Source organism: Perna viridis, chromosome 11 (assembly GCF_037379345.1).
Source record: "Perna viridis isolate PV_CMFRI_1.1 ecotype Kerala chromosome 11, ASM3737934v1, whole genome shotgun sequence".
In the NCBI taxonomy this organism is placed as follows: Eukaryota; Metazoa; Mollusca; class Bivalvia; order Mytilida; family Mytilidae; genus Perna; species Perna viridis.
The window spans coordinates 12,369,456-12,390,017 of record NC_142455.1 but is presented as its reverse complement, the minus strand read 5'-3'; the positions used below and the strand labels follow the sequence as shown (position 1 = coordinate 12,390,017).

At 31.5% G+C, this 20,562-nt stretch overlaps 1 protein-coding gene across 1 annotated transcript in view; it reads left to right on the top strand.

The window, feature by feature from the left end:
* The window catches only part of LOC148603010 (uncharacterized), a 36,021-nt gene extending 18,046 nt beyond the window's left edge, over positions 1-17,975 (top strand). Inside the window, exons 2-5 of the mRNA XM_088553043.1 lie at positions 2,418-2,531; positions 6,136-6,219; positions 9,132-9,297; positions 16,628-17,975. Of these exons, the coding sequence (XP_088409169.1) occupies positions 2,427-2,531; positions 6,136-6,219; positions 9,132-9,297; positions 16,628-16,632 (360 nt within the window). The 5' untranslated portion in view covers positions 2,418-2,426 and the 3' untranslated portion in view covers positions 16,633-17,975. The remainder of the gene's footprint in view (positions 1-2,417; positions 2,532-6,135; positions 6,220-9,131; positions 9,298-16,627) is intronic.
* The last annotated feature ends 2,587 nt before the right edge of the window (positions 17,976-20,562 follow it).

Sequence of the window (20,562 nt, the reverse complement as noted above, 5' to 3'; positions counted from 1 at the left end):
TATAACCTTGGTTCCTTTGATTACTCTCTCTAACAAGAACTGCAATTCCATCCCGTCTACAAATAAAATTGATGTATCATATAGACAAACAAAACAACTTATAACAAAAGTAAAAATGTGAAGCCTTTTTTAGGTGTATCACATTTTAAAGAACTTCCATGATTCTAACAAGAACTGCAACCCCGTTCCATTTACAAATTAAATTAGTGTCTCCTTAATACACATATAAAAATTTATATATCTGCTTATCCGGGACCTCACCACTGGGTTGAAACTAAGATGATGTTGGTAGCGTTGCTTATTTTACTTGTCGGTTACCAAATTTTCGTTAGTTCGTTGGACTTTGAATTAAATGAAGAAATTGATTTCATTAAAGCATCTAGTTACTTTTGCTTCCATGTTACCTGAAATGCTCACTCTATTGACAATAAACTTGAATAAATGTTTGAGGTGTAGTTGCATACCAATGAAGTTTGGTTGCATTTTGGCATTTTTACGATGACAATTACTGTTTTTATTATTTGATTGAAGGCTTAAGGTACTGTCGTATTGATGTATTACAGTGTTGAAATGATCAAAACATTCTGCTTGTATTGAATTAGGAAACGTCTTGAATGTTGCAAGTTGTTTCACATTTCAGTATGGTAGCTGTTTCAGTAATATTTAAATAAAATTCAAATAAAGTTGTTGACAGTTCAAAATAAATTTAAATTCAATTCTGTGTAAGAATCAGGCAATGGGTGACACATCATTTTTCTCAATTTAATCTTTTTTGCATCATATTCATTACACATAGAAAGTATCTGAGAAGGTATTTAAATTGATCCTGAAGCACCTGTGACATTGGTATTTTTGACTGTTTAAACAGAGAAAAAGTGAAGTAAATCCGCCATTCTGCCATGGTGCATATCAATTCATACCTTAAAACGCAAATTTTACAAACAATTTGCTAGTTATTTCTTGAGGTGATGGGGTGAAATATACTTGAATAATCATTAAAATTTCTTTTGTACTTTCTTCTTTATTTGCCACCTTTCATACACATTTCGCTTGATTCTTGGACATAGAAGTACTTTTTAAACTATTTTGGACATTGCATCAGGACTAAGGATATGAGAAAAAAATGTTTTCTGAAATTAATACACAAAAACCTGAAGAAGAACTCCGTCTTGAAAATCGGAATTCTTTTATTAAAAAAATGAAGATAATGTGTATCATGCTAAATAAAGCGATGGAGGACAAAAATTATGAAAAAAATAAAATATACTTTACGCATCTTTATGTATAAATTGCATTATAAATGGAACCTCATCGGCACTTGAGGATATATATAGAAAAGTTACATGTGTATACAGGTTAAATATATTGAAATTGAAATGAAGCAACCTATGAAGGAATATTGATTTGACAGGTTTCCAATTTATTCTGGTATTTTTTTTTTACATGTTTCATTAAAAGTGTTTTGCTGTGAAACCATGGTTGTAAAAAGAACACGGCAATGCATAAAACATATGGCTTATATCATTATTATAATGAGTATACAATATTCTTCATGTCATTCAATAGTTCTAGTATGTAATGTATTTTCCATTCCTTCACAAATACATTAATAAATCATTTTCATTTACTTTTGTTTCTTTTAGTTACTTTATGTTCTTTGTTGTGTATGTATGTTTTGCATGTCTGGTCTTTGTCCCTGGATTACATTCTTTTGATTACCGCTATAACCTTGGTTCCCTTGGTTACTCTTTCAAAAAGCTATCCATATTTGTAAGGGTTAAAAGTCCTTAACATACACTTAAATCAAGACAGTCATTGTGTCCGATATCAATTTCGTGCGATGAAAAAAAAAACCCTAAAACATTAGCAAGAATTTGATACAAGTGCAGATATATGGTCGTTAGGGGTAACGATCTTCCATGTTGCTACTGGTCACCTACCATTCCAGTCCTATGGTGGCAGATCCAATAGTCAAACCATGTATTTCGATGAAAAAAATGCTACTATGGCATTAGGCCATCATAAACAAAATTCCTAGATTCTCATCGGACATGTTTCAAACTATTTTTTTTTGACATCTAACAGTTGCTCACTAACTGTTATTCTCAAGTCATGACGTCTGAATGCAGGAGAAATCTAACGTTGACTCGTAATGTATATTTTGTATAATGTAGGAATTAAAATTCTTACGACATCTGTTTTTGGCCATCCATCTACATCCGTGCAATTTTGAATTTACTTTTTTTCTCAAATTGAATAATAATTTCATTTTAAGAAAATATGAACGACATCTTAATTTTCTCGTTTTAAGTCCTATCGAGAAAATATCGAAAATAAAACGATGGCCAAAATTTCAGGTTTTACAGCAATTTTCTAATGTAAATGTATATCATAACTTCTTTTTTTGTCTTTTGCAGATAACAGAAATGGAAGTAAATATGATGTCTATTACTTGTTGTATGCTTGCCTTTCTAACATTGATATCAACAGTAGTCTCCATCCCAATTGATACACACGAATCAAATGATATGGTAAGGCATATTAAAACGTATTCATTTTCATGGTTGCTAATTTTCGCGGATTCTGTTAAGTAAACATTTTCGCAGGTATGAATTTTCGCTATTTCAAAAAATGATAAGCGTTACATATTGTTAAAAATCGATTTCGCTAGTAGTATTTTTCGCGCCTTTTTGTCCATCACAAAAACAGCAAAAGGAGTACACCGCGTAAATTGATACTTTTACAGAGGAGTCCAGAAAAAGGGCGTTTAATGCAATTGATGATCGATTTCCCAAAGTGAACATATTAAACGAATGTTCCAAAAGGGATTCCAAATGGAATTAAACTTCGTACAGCTTCTGATGTTGCAACTTACCCCACACACTTCAGACTTTGCAATCAATTGAAAATGTAAGGCAAATGTGGATAATTTCGCGCTTCGTCATCTGACTTTTTTTTATCCAATGTGTCTAAGATTCTAAAGACTTGAATCGGAAAAAGTCAACCACGAATCTTGATGGTAGAAAACATATATGAGTTTAAAATAAATTCGATTTCAGGGTTTTCAAGGAGTTCCACTTTTATAATGTATTTACTAAAACATTATATAGTAGATTAGGACATACGACTTTAGTAAAAGCTAATAGGAAAACATGTAAAATCCCTTTTTTTGCTGACATGATTTTTTACATGTATAATCCATCAACTTGCCTATATAACGAAATGTGCGTTTCGCCAGATTGATCAAGTGAGACAGGTTTCTCTGAGTTGTCTAGTCATGACAGCTATATTACAAGAACTAGTTATTTAGATGTGCTGGTTCTGTACCGTCAAAATCTTTTTGTATACACTGTATATTGAATATACAAATCGATTTAAGTAAACACTCATCATCGATGTCATGAATAACCTTTTGCCATAATTACTATTGCAGAACAATTCGAACTTTACAACTATTCAAAAGTACTATAATATGCATTGAAAATGTCCTCAGGCGAAGACCTGTATAATGACGAGACACAACAAAGCAACTAATATGAATAATTGATTGAGAAAATATATAATCTTTTCACAATTTCATAGATTTTTGTATCGGATATCAACTGTGTTCCATGTAAGTGGTATACCATCTGAGCCCATTTGGCATGTATATTTGTGTATGACAGATATTCATAAGACGCAGACATATAAAATTACCCCGATAAGATAAATAAGGGAAATCGGAGCACTTTGGCAAATCACAGCCGGGAAAACCAAAACAGATAAAAAAAGGTGAAGTTTATATAAACAAAAATAAACTTATAATTATATTAGTTGTATTAAAAGAGTGATCAAGATTCTAGCAGAAACCAAAAAGAACACAATCCAGGGACGCAGACCAGACAGGAAAAACAGACAAATGCAGTAAGGAACATGAAATAACCAATATTACACGTACAAAGAAACAAAAGTAAATGAGAATCTCAGAATCCACTAAATCTGGGAGCAAGGACCAGATGCATCGGAACACCCGCAGTGGTGGAAGAGTTAGTGATTTGGTTAGTTTACCAAAAATGTATTGACAGCAACCAGATCTAGGAATAAAGCCTCAGCTGTTTGGGGTTTCACATTCTGTGCTGTGGCGAATTTCGTTTAAATATTGCCGACCTAATATTTATTAAACTCGCAAGCAAATGTATTAAGAAAGTGTTTGTTATGGTCTTTTAAATATCTTTACTAGAGATATAAAAATAAGCAAATCATGAAATGTAAACATTCCCCCTTGTATTGTCTTGGTCACATGACCAACGAGAGCTAGCGTGATCTTGGTCGTTACTAGCAGAAAGTTTATCATTAGCACCAGGAATACCATATTTGACATTTACACCATACATGTAACTGAACATTTGCAGTAGGATCTAGGGGTTATGAAGCCGGTCATAACAACTGATCAAAATAAATTCTAATTTCTTTTATCACTTACCAATAGTTGTTTCCTATTTCTTTTTTGCTTTTTCCTCTTTTGGCGAAATTAAGGAGGAAGACCTAGGTTAAGGGACATAACTTTTCAAATCAGTTATATAGTTGTATCATATTCAATTTCACCAAAGCTTATCAAACTTTCATTTGAAACAGAATGAAATTAGTATGAGTTACTCTGATGCTTACATGAGTTTGATGTAAAATTCTGAATACAAACGTTCCAATGATTTGTATAAATTGTGCCCTTACCCTAGGTATACCTCCTTAAATCACCATATTGAATAAAAGGATTATTATGAACATGTATCATTGCAAGATATAATGCCATTGCAATTTGATTCTAAAAATACATGATTGATTGACGTTCCGAAGTCCTACCCCCTATATTTTTACCATGTTTACACTTTTGCATTGGACTGGCTTATATAAGAGTTTTCTATATTGATCTACAAGGAGTTGTTACCTATTTGGCATTTTTTCCTTTTTGTTTAATGTAAATATACATATTACTGCGATGTTTTCACTACTACAAAGATGCAACAAATATAAAATCGTAATAATAAAAAGTCACATTATGGAGCGTTTAATGGTCGTCATTATGAACCCGTGAATCGTTTTGGTGTATCCATCTGCCCCATGAAAATTGATTTATTCAACGGGTCATGGTTTTCCTGTCCTCGTTTGTCTACCCCGGACTTGACTTTTTATGAGCAATTTGGCGGGTGTTTCTAGAAAAGCAGATGACGCTTTCCCTTCCGGTGCACCTGGTCCATACTCCCAATTTTAAGTGGAGACCGAGTTGCTCATTTGCTTTTGTTACTTTGTATGTGTGATTTTAGTTACTTTGTGTTCTTTGTTGTGTATGTCTGTTTTCCATGTCTGGTCTTTGTTCCTGAATTACATTCTTTTGATTACCGTTATAACCTTGGTTCCCTTGATTACTCTTTAACATCATTGAAATGAAATGTTTCTCGAGTTACAATAATTAAAATCGCCTTTTTGACTAAAATGACAAAAATAATGTACCAAGTTATTTCTAAATTCATAGTATTGCAATAGGAGAGTTCGCCAATCTCATTAGAGATGTCATATTTACTAATTTGCATATCATTAAGTGTCAAATTGGTTGGCAAATAAACAACTAAATAAACAAATAGATATGTCACGATTAGAATCCCAATTTTTCAAAATTTTATAACTTTGTTATTTTAAATGACCAATTTTGGTTCTGTAAAATGTTTCATTTAGATAAAATAATTCATATTATGTATGTGAATTTATTACTGTTTTACTTGAAAAAATAAATTTGTAGTGATATTTATATGTAAACCTCTATTTTTGTATAAAATTATCATTAAAATCTTATGTACGTATAGTCTAATTACTGAATATTTATTTCAAAATTCCATGGATAAAAATAATTTTATTTGCAATGTTGGGAACCAAAACAATTGTCCAATTATCTTTAAAAATGAAAAAGTTATGATGATTTAAAATTGATACCCTAGCCCACTCAATTGATTTTTTTGCCAACCAAAACCAAATCAAAGGTAGGTGATGACATCACGAAGAACTCTCCTATATTCAATAATGTTTAAATTATCAAAGAACAACCTTTTCCCTTGTCTGCTCCTACCTTACAATGTTTGTATGCATTCTGTTTTTAATTTGCAGCATTTAGAGGAGAAACGACCAAAATATATGGACACAAGAGACCTCGACTTTTTCAAAGAACTTGTTTACGTGTCAATACAAAAAGTGAGTAGATATCATTTATTGAAATAAAGCGATTTGACCTCTCATTCACCATGTCATTATCACTAGGGATGCATTACACAGGGGTATATATAATTAAAAAAAACTTATAAGGTTTGATCTGATCAGTTTTAACCTGAAATCATGTTAAATCTAACCAAATAATATATTTTGAAAATAACTTCAGCTATATGTCTACCCTTTGAATTGAAAATTAATATCTTAATGACTGTAGTTATTAGGGTTGATATTGTATGGAACTAATGATCTATTTTGTATTTGATTACAGTCCCGCACTGAATAAATAGTCTTTCATCATGTCCCCACGGAGTAATTCTCCATAATTCATAAGAACATCATTATAAAGTTTCCTTTTAAGCAAGGGTTAATATCTATGTAGGAAATCCCAAATGCATTTTACAAATTAAAATTCGCTTTTATATCAGCTTACAATTAAAAGTTTTCTGTCTCATAAAAAATGTAGATGCCAGAAAAGCAACCTTCGTGTGTGTCTTTCAAATCATGGTTTGAATCATTAATGGGAGATGACAGATACTCGAAAAAAATATTATATGTTATATACAAAACGCAACGCTGGGGCATAAGCCTAGGTTAAGGGGCAAAACTCTTAGAAGTCTTTAGTGTGATAACCATTTTACATAAATTTCATACAATCATCTAAGTAAACTAGATTGATTTCATTCTGTTTCAAATGGATGCCTGACAGGCTTTGATGAAATTAATTATAATACAAACATATTACTGATTTCAACAGCCATGTCCCTTAGCCCAGGCCTACTTCCTGAATAAAAAAAAATGTCTTTCAATAAACAATATCAATAGCCAAGGTAGCGATGCTGAAACTCTTGTGTCCAAGAGATGAAATTTGGTAAACATATGAAAAAAAAAAACGAAAAAGATATGGGTAACTTTTATTCTTCAACGATGAATAAAACGTCTTCATATCAGCACGTTATAATTCGTGTCGGCACTAAACCTTAAAATGAATATTTCTAAAAGGAATATTTTTTTCAGGATTTCTGGACTATTATTCTGTACGAAAGCTTATAATGATGCTATTTAGGTTTCTGTAGTACTGTACTACGTGGAATACTATTCCAGTCTGTTTATCCGAGCGTTGGCATTTGTGTCGTTCTGAAAACTCGAAATTAATTTGTGTTTAGAATTTTAAAGATACATTGAGACTATATATTATCGTGGGTGACTGTCAACAAACATTGTACGTCTCTTACATTATTCATATATCACGCCTATTTAGGAAAGCAGATAGATTTTATGAAGTCGTACAAGTATTTTACTATGTTGTACAAATGTATTATCAGACTTTGGTCATTCGTCAAATGCCAAATGACACTATACAAACTTCTGTGACTTTCAAAATCTTAAATAGCAGATATTTACTGCCGATAGAAATGTAAAAAATTGAACGACCGACAATTATGAGTTTTATCGTTTGTAGTTTCAATGATTGATTTTAACGAATGGTGGATGCATTCGCGTAGACATTCTAGTCACGGCAGGCGACCAATATTAAATTTGGATGATTAATATAGCCGGGAAATGACAGAAATGAACTTTGGTCCCAAGGGGTGTAAATACTAAATAAAACATATCATTGACTATGAATGAGTAGACATAAAAGCAAGAACGTGTTTCAGAAACATAATTGTTCCTTTTAAATGTCAATAATCCTTATAACTTCAAATACATTCGGATATGTATGTTTCTTAATTAACATAAATTGAACAAAATTAAGTGAGTGAGTCGTGTTGGCATAAAACCAATTTTGTAAAAAATGAAAGTTACGGTATAATGACACAAAACGTTAAATTAATAGGCTTGGTATAATATAAATAGATTTTAATATCAATTACATAAAAAAAAAAATCAAATGCAAAAAACAGCGCGACCAAAACACGTCCAATTCGTACTTGTCACCATTGCTACAAAAAAGTGTACAATAATTAAAATTTCACGAACTGTTTTCTATGTTTTTTCTTATCTTACGAGATACTGAGAGTTCAAACGTTGAATTCTTCTATTTGGTGTTAATCGGTAATAGAAACATTGTGCATTTATTAACAATCCAAGTAAATTATTCAACATTTCAAGAATAACCTATATTTAATTTCGTCTTGTAATGTGCCTCGAGGGAAGAAAACACATACGTAACAAAATTGAGGAAATCAATGAAGAACCTCATCAAAAAGGCAAAAGCCCTCAATATTAAAATATGAAATATGTGATTAAACAAACATCCTCTACTCTGTTTTTAAATTTTAACCAGGCATTGGTAAAGATCTTTTCCCCATGAGTACTCTTATATTGCTATGGATAAAACTATGTCAAAATATCGTGACCCACATTGATCAGTCCGTCTTTTTTACCCGATATTGATGGCTTTTACTTACTGTCTCCTCATGTTGATGGAGTATTATAAGTTTCCGTTGAAGCAGCTGTACAATGCTGCTGACCAGTCAGCTGAAATACACTCAGTCTATAACCTCAGCTGCTACACTTTTATTAAAAAAATATCGGTAATTAGTCATCATGTTCGAGTTCACAAGGACAAAACTGTACCCTTATTAAAAACTGCTGACTTTAAACTTAAGTAAACTATGTCATTGAAACACATTCATGTGTACTAAGCATCTTTCATTTGATTGCATGTCTGTTAATGTGAAATGTTACAAGTGTTCCTAATGTAAGAGTTTTTTTTAATCATTTCAGGCAAAAAATCATAACATTAAGGATTTTATTTTCCGTAACATTGTTTTTTATAATTTTATTTTTGCGAACTTGCTTACGGTATAAAACAGAAAATGCTCTCGATGACATCTCCTGAATTAAAAAAAAAAGCTACTTAAAAATTATTTTTATCTATTTGTTTTTAGCTGGCAAACGAAAATAAGATAAACAAATTTGTTCTGGCAACAGATGAAGATGACAAAGAGGAGACAGAAGACAACGAAGAATCAGTAGATAAAAGAGGAAGACATCTCAGACTGTGCCTCAGGAGAAGTGGTTCCAGTTACATTCCTTACCCATGCTGGAGAAGAGGTAAAAGTCCTTAATATATTGAACATACTAAACCAACTCACATTGCATACATAAGTTGGAAAAGAGGTAAACAATCCTTTATACATGGCGTACTAGATCAAGTTACATTCCTTACCCATGCTTGAAAAGAGGCTTTCTATTCTTCATATAGAGGACATACCGTGTAACAGTTAAACTTTACGGGTCGCTAATTTTAGCATTAGCACATTTTATCGGCGTGTCTTAAGGAGGTAGACCTAGGGGAAGGGACATAACTTTTGAAATCAGTGATTCGTTTGTAACATATTAATTTCTCCAAAACGTATCAAGCTTCAATTGAAACAGAATGAAGTCAGTCCATGTTACTCTGATGCTTACATGAGATTGATATTGATGTAAAATGCTGAATGCAAGCGTTTCAATGATTTATAAGAGTTGTGCCCCTTACCCTAGGTCTACCTCCTTAAACCCCAAAATAAATTCTGCTAACTATTTACCCTGAGCTTAAGTACTTTGTGCACCACCAAGCATCCGTAAAATTAGAAACGCCAAACTTTTACACCCCAAAATTACTAGATCATATAAAGGCGTACTTTATCAGATCACGTGTCTTTCCAATTATTCATATATATAGGGCATACTTAATCAAGTTATGTACCTTACCCATGCAGAGAAAGAGGTAAAACTGCCCTTCATAGACAGGAGAAACTCAATCTAGTTATATTTTGTATCCTAAATATATATAGGCAGTACTAAATCCAGATTCAATCCTTACACATGCTGGAGAGAGGGTAAAACTATCTTTCGTAAGCAGGGCGTACTTGATCAAGATAAATATTTTATCCATATTTGAATGGAGGTGAAACAGTTTTATAATTAGGACTAACAAGATAAGATTGCATGCTGTACACATGCTTAAGAAGTGGTAAAACTATCCCTCATACAAAAGGCATAATAGATCAAGTTACATAGTTAACCTATCCTAAAATGTCCTTAATATCATGGCATAATTGCCTTTACCATGCGAAGGGAAGTAAAACTTTTTCTTTGTATAGGACGTACTAGAAAAATTACATATGAGATCCGAAAAAGTAACTCATTATAAATTAGTCGTAGCAGATCAATTTACAGTCCTTACCTATGCTAGTGAAGTGCTTAAACTACCCTTTATATAAGGCATCCAAGATTAAGTTACATGTCTGACCCATTTTCGATAAAATGTAGAATCTTCCTTCATGTAAAGAGCTTACTGGTTCGAGTAACATACCTACCCATGTTGAAGAAGAGGCACACTATCCTTCATATAAACGAAGTACTACATTGAGTAACAAACTTAACACATCGAAAAACGTCGAACTATTCTTCATATTTAAGGCATACTAATTCAAGTTATATGCCATACTCATACTGGAAAAGATGTAGAACTATCTTCAATATATTTATATAGCGTGCAAGATCAAGGTAAATTCTTCAACCATATTGAAGTAGAGGTTTGCTATCCTTCAAATAGCTCTCAACCCGAAGAAAAAGTATAAATCCTTCACAAAGGTAGTTTACCAGTTCAAGCCTTACTCATGCTCCAGTCGAAAAAGGGCAAGTTATCTTTCAAATAATTCGATAAATGGTCCTTTCTTGGAATGTTTATTGCGCTTGATATACACGTGTTACTCTTTTCCGTCGTTGGTTTGAATAAAAATTCGTTTGTAACATAATAATTGATCAATATTTGTGATCTATGATAATGACCACCTTTATAGTGTAGTGTGCCTGTCTGCACTAGAGTACAAGTCAAAATTGAAGTATGTTTTTTTCCGCTATGAGATTTGGTCAGAATTCAGAATAATGTGTCCAAAAGGGGTGACGTCTTTAACTGTGGGTTGTTTCTTTGTAAACTAGCACATTTATCTTCGGCTAAGTGTCTCAAACTAGAATAAGAAGGTTGTGTTCGATTGATCATATGTAAGGCGGTCTTGTTCTGAAATGAACAAAATATTGACCAAAGGACCGCAATCAGCCAATCAATCTAAGATAATTTTCATGGTAATTGAGTAGGTAGGTTGGTCAAGAACATGCAGATGATTCTTTTCTATTTTTTTTTAATATGACAGTAAAAATGTTGTATAAATAGCACATTGATTTTAAATGAAAATACTCATTCTGATACAATTATGACATCCTAAACATACGTGGCACTAAGCATGATTAAAAACGATTAGAAAGTACTGAATGCTTGTTTAGTTGTGAAATTCATTAATTTATTAATTTTAGAAGAGAGGGAATACACGTATTATTAAATTTTATGTAGTACCCCATCTAAGAATCATGCAAAATGTGATTCATGGGTAAAAAGCATACATTTGTATTTTTGATATTTTGTTTGAAATGTCATAGTGAACAAAAATTAATATGTGGTTTTTCATATAACCAGTGCTCTTAGGAGATAAAAATCATATAGAATGCACTGTAGATTTCAAAATTAAGGGAGATAACTCTGTGTAAATGGCACTCAAATAAAATAGAATCTACTAGATTTTCAATGTAGATTATCTCCTAAGAGCAGGCAGATTTGAATGAATAATTACACATTTCATAGTATAGACCCCTAAAACATATGTAGCCTTTTTGAGGTGTTTCACATTTTTCAGATTTTGCATGATTCTTACAAAGACGGCTACTTAATACATTAGTCCTTTTACAGGTAATAATGGAAATTAAAATATGAATTGCTGATGATTTTTTTCCGATTAAGCTTCAAATCTGAAAAATAATAATAATATTAAAAAAAAACCACATCCAAGCTTAGATGACTAATAAAGGTTCAAATTAGGAAGAATTAAAATATAATAATTATTTCTGAAAATGACTGAAACAAGGTCTAAGTAGGAAAACTAGAAATTTCATTTAACGCTTCATGGGAGACATTTCTGTGAATGCACCGCTTTGATTGTCGCTAAAGAATATAGTCATTCTGGTGTTTATCGAAACATCTTGCTACACATGCTACATTCTTCATGTTTCTACCTAGCTGAATGATATACAGGAAAAATCTTTCCACAATTTTTTCAAATAAATTTCACATGATTTTCGGCAGAGTTGAAAAAATACAATTTGTGACAGAGTTCAGGTGAAATTAGGTTAAACTAGCAGATTGTCACGTGAGTTTTATGTGAAATTTTCATATGAAATTCATAGTGTGGCAATTTACGTAAAAAAATATGTCAATTTCATGTTAATTTCACGTTATACTTTTTTACCTCTATATGCAAGAGTCGTACACATTAAATTTGAGATCGTTGATCGGTGTTTATCGGAAGAAAAAGTATTTTTTGTAAACCTACATATATTACAAAAGTTAACAGTGGTTCCTTCTGCACAGGAAACATTGCAACGAATGTTTTCATAGGTATCAAAACATATGGAAACATACAAATATATGATTTTGTGCCTATGAAAACACTTGGAAATAGTGTTTTCCCAAAGTTATATGAAAACTATAATTCATGAAGGTCTATATTTCCCATATGATTTATATTCACTTGTTTTTAATTGATTAATTTTTCGTCAAAAACATGTGTTTTTCATGTTGGTCTAAAACTTATTAAACACAATTGAGAAACATGGTTTTCAAGGTTTTTTTAAACATATGAAAAACGTATGTTTCATTTTTTCCTGTTTTACCGATAGGGCTACCACGATGCCTTCTTGTTTTATTATCAGATACATTTATTAACAAACGTGATGACTTCTCATTCAGAATTGTCAACTTTCCTTTCATCTGTGGCAACATCCCTTCGGCACCTGCGTATAGAGCGTTCATTTCACAATTCATACGTTATGCCAGAGCTTGCCGAAACTACGCAGACTTTTTGTATCGCGCTAGAACTTTAACAAATAGGCTTCTGGAACAGGGTTATGTTGCTACAAGATTGAGGTCATCACTACAGAAGTTTTATGGTCATCATAAACTCGTGGATCGTTATGGTGTATCCATCTGCACCATGAAAACTGATTTATTCAATGGGTCATGGTGTTCCTTTCCTCGTTTGTCTACCCCGGACTTGACTTTTTATGAACAACTCGGCGGGTGTTTCTAGAAAAGCAGAGGACGCTTACCCTACCGGTGCACCTGGTCCATGCTCCCAGTTTTTAGTGGAGTCCGATTTGCTCATTTGTTTTTGTTACTTTGTATGTATGATTTTAGTTACTATATGTTCTTTGTTGTGTATGTCTGTTTTCCATGTCTGGTCTTTGTCCATGGATTACATTCTTTTGATTACCGCTACAACATTGCTTCCCTTGATTACTCTTAAATGAATGGCATCAAAAGCCTATTGTCAATTCTAAACTTTTTAATCATCTAATAAAACAATTTGTCCATATCTGAGCAAATTTCAATTTTTTGCAATTGGAGGACATCTCATTTCATCAATTGAATTAAAAAGTGTCACGAGATTAATTCATTCGAGTGCAAACCATTTCTTCATCAATGAAAATATTCAATAACGTCTTGAAATAAATATTCTGGCAACAGAACTCATCAATCCTGTTATGAGTTTGTCCAAATATATCAGAAAGTATTTAGGATCTGTTCAAAACAACACATCTTAGAAATCTTCAACTAAGGGTCGAGGTTTTTCAAAGAATATCGACTCCTTGCGTTTAGAAAATACATAACAATGGTAATTCAAATATGAAAATTATCTATTCAGACTTGACTTCTTTTCTTGTTTATGTCTTTATAAAAGCTAAATGTAAGGAGGTAGACCTAGGGTAAGGGACATAAGTCATGAAATCAGTGATAAGTTTGTATGTTTGTATCATATTCAATTTCAAGAAAGCTTATCAAGCTTTCATTTGAATAAAAATAAAATGAATCTAAGTTAATTAGTTGTTTACATAAGATTGATGTAAAATGCATAGTACAAACGTTGCAGTGATTTGTGTCCCTATTTGAATGAATCCTCCTAAACCTCATTTCAAACAACTACAATTACACTTTATCATCAAGTTGTACGCTTTTGTTCCTGAAGTATAAGAGGATTTCAGTCGATGTTTGTTACAAACCTCTATCATGCAATCAAAGGTGTTCTGTTTCATGACGTAAAATACACATTTTATGCGTTAAATGAGTCTGGGATTGAATCTTAAAATAAACATTATCAATGCGTACTTACATTTTGATCTCATTTGTTCTTAACACATATTGTTCGAGAAAGTATAAATGCACTTAATTATTGGCCATAATCAGCTAAAAGGTTTCTGGATTGAAAACATACATGGTGTACTATCGTTGAATGTATCATCGGCTTCAACAAAGCTCAATAGTCTATTGAATTTCACTCTTCCTTTAATGGTGCATTACATTCTAAAATCAGCTCCCGTGGTGTTTAATGAGATTAATCCTGTAAACAATACACCTACTTGTATCAATGTCATTACATACTCACAATGCAATTGTTTGGTAGTGCATTGCTTGACGTCTCGTTGTACTTTGATGACAAAAAGTGTTGAAAATGCATTTCACCTATGATGCAAATCTTAACATTTGAAACAGTGTGTAAAATATGCAATGCTATGATGAATTGATGTATATTTGACAAAACAGAAATCAATTCAAAAAGTAGAAAAAAATATGAAAAGCGAATATGAATGCACTAAATCGTCCGACAAGTTTATGGGTTTTCGGGTGAATGTTAGAAAGGATGGGTACCGACTTGTTTTAGATATAAAAAAGGACAAAAAGAGTAAAAAAAGATTCAACAAATACAGCCACTAAAGGAAACCCAGTCTCATCGCCAGTTACCATTTCAGACCGTATCACTGGTGATTCATGTCAAAATTGTGCTACCGGTCAATACTTTAAGTACCAGTCCATATAAAATTCAAACACTGCCTAAGTTAAGGTGATTCATGGTTAGAAAAACCAATGAATCAGAAGATGGTCTACATAAACTATGTTTTAGGTAACAAAATAATTCTTTCTGTATTTAGATCTGTACTTTTGAGGAAACTACACTTTAATCTCCCACTAAAATATCCAAATCAAACCAAATTAAGAACGATAACTCTTGCAAATTTCATTTTACAATCTATGCCAATTTTATCTCAAAAGTGCAATATAAAAGTCCACTTAATTGTGGGCGTGGCTTTATTAATATCTCGAAGATGTGCTTCATCGACTCATGAAACATCATATGTAAATCCGATTGTCCACAAAGATTAGCGTATTCAAATTATATGCACAGTATATGTAATTATTAGGTCATAATATAATCAAAGTGGACAAAGAAGAAGTTGATGATGCTTAAGGTTTTTTTTTATGTCCTTATAAAGTTTATGATAAAATATCATGACAAGACTTGTACACATACAAATAAAAACTGTTCGTTCGATTTCTATCCGTCTATCAATGTTGTCTTATAAAATTTCTATATAAATAAGACAATCTATAGATAAATGTTGTCATGTTTTGTCTCAATGACCTAATCCAGACCTTAATTGAGTTCTTTAATATAATTTTCGCCTTAAGTAAGACAGGAAATTCTTTAACAATGCCGTGCGTGTGATACTCGTAATGCCTTTCCTGTCTTTGTCCACAAAGACTAATAAACGTAAAGTATTGTGTCTACCGAAGGTATCAGAATTGTCTATTTTCATGCCGTTTGGAATAAAAGAAATGTAATTCCTGTGGAACTTAGTATACAATGTTTTAAAACAATTATTGAAATGAGAAAACTTTGTCTGCGTTGTACCATACTTAATTTATTGTTTATTTTTACTATAGAGAGTAATTTAGAATTCATTTGTTAACCTTTCATTTTTTTCATTACGAGTGTATTTGATCGCCTTTTTTATTGTAATTGAAGCATATAAGAAACGATACAAGGATTTACTCTATTTCTTTCAACATGAATGACATTTGTGAAGGAAGTTTGTTCCATTTAGGTTTCTTTGAATGATCTTTGTGCAGGAAGTTAAAGTGTTGGAATGATTGTGAGCAATAGAAATCCAATTCATTGGAACCTCTATAGATTTATGTTAAACCAGTTTTATAAATTGTAAATACCGTTAACGTATGAATATCCGTTGCTAACTTTCGCGGATTCAATCAAGTCAACAATTTATGAATTATTGTTTCAAAAAAGGACGTTGAAGTTAAATTAAAGTTCGTTCCTTGGCATTTAATTGTTAACTATTTCATTGGCAATCATACCACATCTACTGTTTCTATATTTAAAATCAATTTCGCGGGTAACAGTTTTAGCACTATTATATTTACCGAGAAAATAGCAAAAATGAATACTTTTACAGTAATGTTAATACTTAATTGTAAATATCTTATTTTTTTCAGGGTAAGTAAAGATCTTCTACAGGGACAACTTTCAACATATCTTTCTCAAATACCAATAGATGGAGAACACAGAAAGCTACAACATTCAATCATCAGAAACCAACTTCACATTAAAATGAATTTTAGAACAGCATATGAACCTTATAGCTATAATGTGTTTATGTAGATATAACGGCTGAGAAATGAAAATCAATTTTATCTCAAAGTCTTTTAATGTTCTTTTTCTAATAAATTCTATTTTTCAGCGTTTTAGTTGCATGATGTGTTGACAGGAATTTTGTAAATATTTTTTATATCAATTGGTTTGATTGCTTTTTTTTTAAATAAATAATTCTTGCTGATAGGAAGTGAAAATTCTTAAAACTTATAATAGAAAAGAAAAAAATATAATGATATTTACTTCGATAATTAAAATCTTAAAATCATCCAAAAACACTTTTCTCGTTACCAAAAATATATAGTAAAGTTATATCTAAGCGAATCGACCAAAAGTTAAAAAAAAAACATTAGAAAATAATCACGTGTTTAAATAAAGACAGTAACCTTTAAATGCATTACAACTTATTGACAAAGTTTAATAGGAAGGCATCTTTAGATTATTATAATTATATTCTCCACCAACCTACATACAACAATACTGGTCAAATTCACAGTGGCATATCTTCGCCATAAAAAAAATAAATAATACAAAAACAAAATGGATAACTGATGTATAAAGTTGGTCTACGGAATGTATTATTTGAAGAACAAAACAATCTGAAACAAGGACATGCAATATATATAATTTCAGTATTTTAAAACAAAAATGCATTTTCTCTCTTCATTGATGAATTAAAAAAATATAAGACTATAATTATGTTTGTGAAAATGGCTATGTTTTAGTAATTTTGTATTTCAGATAATTATACGAATAGCTGTAGTTCTACCTTAACTGAGATTAGAAATAAAACTGTATTTATTTGTATTCTTGCGCTTGTGTGTATATGTATTTGATCTGAGTATTTATTTTTTGTATTATATTCCATATAGATTTCTATTGCATTAACTTAAATGCTAAATATTAATAATGGGTCAGAAATTGTGTCTCATTGCTACAGTTTAGAACTAGCTGAGAACTGAGAACAGCAGCATTTTGTTTTTATTTTCACACGGCATCATTAAATGTTTGACTAATATTTATAAATATAAGGTTAAGAACAATATTTTAAAAAGTGAAATTAGTATTGTACTGTTATGATGCAAAATTATCTAGCTGGTGTAAAATCTATAGTTTTAAAGATGTTGTTTTAACTTCATTCTTAATTAGCCGATAAAATCATTGAACGTTAATGAACTACATTATGTCTAATCAGGAATATTTTGTATGAAACTATAATTGTTAATTTCTTCAAATGTATAGATTTTTCATTCCTATATTAAGTGCCGGTCCATATAAAATTCAGACAAAATATGATAAAAATGACCCATGGTGAAGAAAAACCCACCAAACAAAACGATGTTTTTCAGTTTACTTATGCTATACTTTCACAAAAATAATTTCTGCACCTAGACCTGCACTTTTTAGAAAATCATTCATTCATCTCCCATTAAAAGCAACCAAATAAAATCAAATTAGGAACAATAACTCTTGAAAAATGCCAATTTCATGTACAATTTTCATTTTTTATTTAAAAAGCGCAACAACCAAATGAAAAACTAAGACTGGTTAACTGTTTCTGAACAAGAAATTCAACTGAATTCGGTGGGTTTTTGACATGCATTAATCACCTCCTGTCTGATTTTTAGAAGACTGCTACTTAAACATTCTACGGTTGTGTTTGTTATATATGTGCATTCCTGTTTAAAATAAAGTTCTTCACATATTTGTGTCAGTTTCATCGTTTACTGTAGGTTTACTAATACATTCAATTTCCCTTTAACATTTATTCCAGATTATTGATGACTTAATTGATTGTTGAAATTGATCAAGCTGTTGCATTGGTTTTCTAACAGAGCTTGCCATCAACCCTCTAATTGCAGCCAGAACTTTCTGTCAATCATAATAATGCACAGACCTGCATACACAACAGATCAAACCTCATTAACAATCATTCAAATTGCCGAGTACCCATCCTACAAATTAAAGTTTCAAATTCTCACGCTTTCTTTTCAACATCTCTCTTTGACTGATTGTTTTAGTTTAAATATCAGTCTCTATAAGAATCGGACAGTAGGTGATACGTAGAACAACATTAACTCCCCACTTTGACTATGTTATTTGACTATTTGTACCATCAGAATCAAGCTATAGAAACAAGATTTTCAATATAATCCGGTTGTAATTTCATTGAAATGCACTGCAATCGAAGATCTCGGGAGCAGAGAACCTTAAATTTCTAACATTCAAATGAAAATTACCATAGTTTTAATACCCAGTGATACAGAGTCCAAATATTGGTCTTATAATTATAAACAGAGAAAACTTCCGTGAGCATATTACATCGTACATGTAAGATAAGTGACCTGCTTTAGCACGAGCAATATAAACGTCAACGTCAACAAAATAAAAAAAAATTAAAACAAAACAAAAACAAAAACAAACAACGCAACAAAAACAACAAAAAACAAACAGAACAACAAAAAAAGGGACATCAGGATAAGTATGTCCTGCTCCGCCAGCGGTACCTGTCATATTGCGAGTGTGGGTGAGTATTATTCGGATAATTATCTAGCAACAAAAATGCTACCCTACACGTTTTAAGCTATGCACACTAGGGCGAAATCATTCTTTTCAACTAAGTATCATGATGTAAATGTAGTAAATTACTTGTAAGTAGTGAAAGCATTTCCGATACAGACACAAATAAATTGAGGTAACAAGTAATCATCATAAAACAAACACCAGTATCAATTATTTGAATTGATGCTTACGAAATGTAAGTTGATGCAATAAAAGATTAGATTTACTATCATCAGACAAGGACAAGATAGATACTAACTATTTACTGTTGTCATGTAAATTCTTTTCTGGCTTTGAGTTGCCATTTTTCATTCCATTGGGAATGTTTCATGTTTCCCTTTGACAAATTTTACCCTATCCGTTCTCGTTATATTTTATACGATTAACGAAAATTATCCAGAGAAGAAGCGTAACACACAACCATCGGAGTGTATATTTCTTGTTGTAATATACGTTCACTGAATTTGACAAGTTTACTGTCCACCTAAATTGCCAAGATATAACAAACGTCACCATTAAATTTACAATCTAAAAAAGAAATAAGAATTTTAGGACTCAACGATGGACTCAAATAAAAGAATTATATTATTTACAAATCTACAAATTTAACCTAAATATTCAATGATTGTGTTCAAAGAGAGACAATCATTAACTAGTGTATGTTAAGTTTAAATCACCGTTGACAGGATCAAAGATTCTTGGTCAAAGTTTTTGAAGCTCTTTTGATGGCGTCCGCCGACAAGGAAAATTAAGATAAAATAATCTTATGGACATGGATAGAGTATCATCCTTTTTTTAAAATTTGATGGACTTTAATGGGAATGGACCAATCAGAGTTGATCTTCGCGATGAAGCAAGTTTTTGTTCACTAAACAAATACACATCATACATGTAATATAGCAGGGAAAACATTGAAACTAAAGGGAAGTAACGAAGACTTTGTTGGATTAATTATAGAGGATTTGATAGAAGTTCATAGCATATAGTCAATCTGGAATATCAAAGTAAAAGGGTAATTGGACAAAGATAATAGTCTACCACTGGTCTTCTACTGATAATTGAGCCATATTTTTGTGTTTGTTAACATTGATTCCCGTCTATATTTATTTGACTAATATCCATCAAAAACGTTGATAGTGTCAACATATAATTAAGACCAAGAAAACTTGGCACCAGTGTACTTTGCCAAAGTTTTTGAAAGAAAAATTTGATAGTG